At 40.7% G+C, this 4,191-nt stretch overlaps 1 protein-coding gene across 1 annotated transcript; it reads right to left on the bottom strand.

Moving 5' to 3' along the window:
* Positions 1-1,239: 1,239 nt before the first annotated feature.
* sox17 (SRY-box transcription factor 17) lies at positions 1,240-3,513 on the bottom strand. Its single transcript, XM_056272363.1, has 2 exons — positions 3,066-3,513; positions 1,240-1,808 (listed from the first exon to the last, which is right to left on the bottom strand). The coding sequence occupies exons 1-2, from the start codon at positions 3,379-3,381 to the stop codon at positions 1,240-1,242; spliced, it is 885 nt and encodes a 294-aa protein (XP_056128338.1). The 5' UTR covers positions 3,382-3,513.
* Positions 3,514-4,191: the final 678 nt, after the last annotated feature.

Here is a 4,191-nt window from a genome sequence, read left to right as displayed (position 1 = left end):
ACACTGACAATATTTACAGTAGAGGCACCAGAGTTATTATCATATTAGTGTTTTTGTCCTGCTTTACCGAAAGAGAAATATTGCACATTTTGAAACTCAAATTATGCTTTAATGCTGCCGTTTTAATAGGTTTGACTACTCAAAAAAAAAAAAAAAAGTGAAACCATTTAAGGGCCTCTGAAACTTCATCTCTAGGGGAATTACACCAGTGGATCCCTGAGCTGAGCGAGTGAGTGGAGGCGGGGCTCATTTGCATATTCATAGAACCGCCGCGAATACTAAATGAGGCAAGAGTGTCGAGTTACGTTCAAGATATTTTAATGAAAAAAAACACATTTAAATATGTAATTTTATTGATCAAAGATGAGTTTTAAGGGATAAAACGATCGACTGCAGGGGAACTTTAATATTATAAACAATCCTGGCAAATGAGAAAAACTATATTAAACTGAAATGAAACTCAAATTATGCTTTAATGCCGTTTTAATGGGTTCGGCTATAAAAGTGTTCAGTTCTCTACCTTAAAAATTTTTTAGGAAACCTGTTGCCTTAAAATTATTAAGTAAATATACTTAATTCTTATTTGAAAAGTTATTTAATTAAGTGAACTTGACAATTCCACATTAGTTCATATTTTCGATTAGAGAGACTGTCTAGAGAGCGTCCCACCAGAATAGTTTATTATTATTAGTGTTTTTTTGTCCTGCTTTACAGAAAGAGAAAGATTGCACATTCTGAAACTCAAATTATGCTTTAATTCTGCCGTTTTAATGGGTTTTAATTAAAAAAAAATTGTAAACAATTGAAATTTCATCTCTATGGGGAATTACAACCAGTGGATCTCTGAGCTGAGTGAGTGAGTGGAGGCGGGGCTCATTTGCATATTCATAAAACCGTGAATACTAAATGAGGTGTCGAGTTACATTCAGGCTATTTCAATGAAGAAGAAAAAAACGTTTAAATATGTCATTTTGGTGATCAAAGATGAGTTTTAAGGGGAAAAATGATCAACTACAGGGACTTTAATATTATAAACACCAGCTGGAAATGAACCAAACTGAAATGAACCTCAAATTATGGTTTAATGCTGATATTAATGGGTTCAGATACTCAAAATAAGTGTGAAAACTACCGAAGGGCCTCTGAATCTCATACGCGGAATTACAATTTCATTGATCGAAAGCTAGAAATAATTCATCAAGTTGGATTGAGTTTTTCTCTAAGCCAGCCCAGAGCGGCTCAGGAGTGAGTGTAATAATACACAGCGTTGCTGGCGTCAGACAGAGCGGTGGAGATCAGATCGGGCCCTTGGGGGACATGAGGGACCCCGTAGAGCACACACTCGTCCATCATCGGCCCCGGATCCGGCATGCTGTGTCTGAGAGAGGACTCCTCATACGGACGCTTGCAGAACACGTCTGAAGAGTTATACACACTGAGGCTCTCATCATACGGCTGTGTGTCGCTCATCAGACCGAGCTGCGGATCGGGGTGTGTGTAGGCGGTGTGTGTGTCGGTGTGCTCCTGGAAGTGTGTGTATCTGCATGCCGACTGGTGTGCGCTGAATCCCACCGGAGTGGAGCCGAAGCTCTCGAACGCTTGGCTCTCGAAGTACGCAGGGAAACCCGGCTCGTCCGGAGCGGACCGCAGGAGCGCCGAGTCCAGGCGCTTGGCTCGCGGCGCCGGTTTGCGGCGCCGGGGACGGTACTTGTAGTTGGGATGATCCTGCATGTGTTTCGCTCGCAGGCGTTCGGCCTCCTCCACGAACGGCCGCTTCTCCGACAGCGCCAGCGACTTCCACGACTTCCCTGGAGACAACACGAACACTGAACATTTACAGGAGTGCTCACTTTACAGTACGCTTCGTTAGTAAACATTAAGAACATGAACTAACCGTGAGCATTTGTTACCGTATTTATTAATCTTTGTTAATGTTAGTTATTAAAATAGTATACAGCTGTTCATGCTAGTTCACAGTGACTAATGTTAAGAAATACAACCTTTGATTTCAATAATGCATTATTAAATGTTGAAATGAACATTAACGAAGATTAGTAAATGCTGTAGAAATGTCGTTCATACTTAGTTCATAACTAATTAACCTTATTGTGAAGTGTTATCAATTAGCGCTTGATTCTCTACACTGTAAAAAGTGATTAGTTGACAACTTAAAAAAGTGAGGAAACTCGTTGCTTTGAAATTAAGTAAATAAACTTCATGCGTAATTGAAAAAAAATAAGTTATGTGGAATTGTCAACTTTACAACTTAATTATGTCAAGTTGACAAGTCCACATAACTTAATTTTTTCAATTACGTATGGTTTATTTTTTAAGTGAAGTTGATCACGGTTAACACACAGCACATCTCCAATGTAAGAAAAAAAAAAAAACGTAAAATAAAGTAGCTGCCGTAAAGTTTTACATGGTTGTTTAACTTTTAATTACATTAAACTGACTTTTAAAAAATGAGTTGAATCTTGTTTTAAAAAGTTGAAACCTGTTTTGGTGAGTTAATGTAGAAACATATGATGTCTCAACTTATTGATCATATCATTTTTTACAGTGGAAAAAAATGAAGCAAAATATGCATGAACAAAGAGCAGGATAGAAACACAACTCCAGAATGTGTGTCTCTTACACTTACTCATAAATAATTTGATTCTATGCAAATCACATTATTATAAAACAACAGTAACTAAATCATATAATAAAAATAAAAATATTTTATTTTTTGCTGTCAACATTACTTGTATTACATGTATTACACTTTACACGTTCATGTCGAATGATATTAATATACGACATTAGATTCTGCTTTTATTTCACCTTGGGTCAATGATAAACTTACACGTGTTTGGCAAAGTCTGCGTTCTTGTTTTATTCCGATGCTGCATATTACTATATTTACAACCGTATTTATATGCAATTTGACTGTTAACAATCCAGCCTGGAAGTAATAATGAAGAATAATGTGATTTGAATAATTATGTTTTTGAACAAAAGCTGCTGCGTAATGAACCTCTCTCTGCTTCAGTAAACAGTAATAGACACACATCTCCACTCACCGAGTATTTTGCTGAGCTCTGCGTTGTGCAGGTCCGGGTTTTTCAGCGCGAGCCTCTTTCTCTCATCTTTCGCCCAAACCATGAACGCGTTCATCGGCCTGCGGACGCGCGCCTCGCTCTTTCCGCGCGCGGGAGTCTCGCGCTTCGCTTTGGCGTCCGAGAGCGCGTGGAGCGCGTCTACCTCCGGCCACGCGCACTGTCGCGCGCCGGGCATCATGACTGAGCTCGTGCCTCGGCTCAGGCTCGGGTCCGGCTCGGGTCTGGCTCGGGTCAGGCTCGGGTCGTCACTGGCGTAACCCGCATCGGGACTGCTCATCTCCTGCACGCGGCGCGCGCGTTCCTTTGGTGATCACCGGTGATAAACTAGACTGTGTGTGGCCTGGAGACTTCCTCCACTGGATGCCCTCTGCTAGTCTCCCAGTGCTGAGCGCATACAGTATCCAGTAAGGTCAGAAGTGCACACAGATTTAAACTCCACCAATAGTGACCCGTGTGGGCGGACCGAACCGAGCCGGGGAAGGTGTGAGAGACTCCGCGTTCACAAACACTGCGCGTTCACAGCGATCCTTCCCCCGGGACATTTCACTTAATTACATTCAACGAATATAAAGCATGTGAGTAATCACATCAGCTGACAGTTTTGTGCGGTGAAAAGTTCTCATGGTTCCCGTTTGCGCGTTTATTTATGACAAAAATGCATTGCATAGCTCTTGATTTAACTTTTACTCATGCATTAGGAACACTTATTTTTCTTTCTAGGAGGCATATGCTTAAAACGAATGTGTTTGTATGTGTTAAGACCCTTTTTATTTGTCATGAGGATAAAAAAGTTCGAGCGTAAAGCATGTGAATAGCCTAATCCAGCCCGATCTCATGACACTTCAGCATGCTCAAAACACATGTTATGTCAGGTGAAGTGCGAATCTATAGCGTGCATTTTATGTCTCGTGCCATTTATACGCCAAAAATAGTTTTGCCTGCATATGATACGCACTTTATGGCGTGTATACGCACAAGAACTATTTTTGGCGTATAAATGGCACGAGAAATAAAATGCACGCTATAGATTCGCGCTTCACCTGACATAGCAAATGTTTTGTGCTTGGTGAAAAGTTCTTACTGATTC

This window comes from Rhinichthys klamathensis, unplaced genomic scaffold (genome assembly GCF_029890125.1).
Source record: "Rhinichthys klamathensis goyatoka isolate OS25496 unplaced genomic scaffold, OSU_Roscu_1.1 h1tg000334l_1, whole genome shotgun sequence".
NCBI lineage: Eukaryota > Metazoa > Chordata > Actinopteri > Cypriniformes > Leuciscidae > Rhinichthys > Rhinichthys klamathensis.
This window is presented reverse-complemented; position numbering and strand designations above follow the sequence as displayed.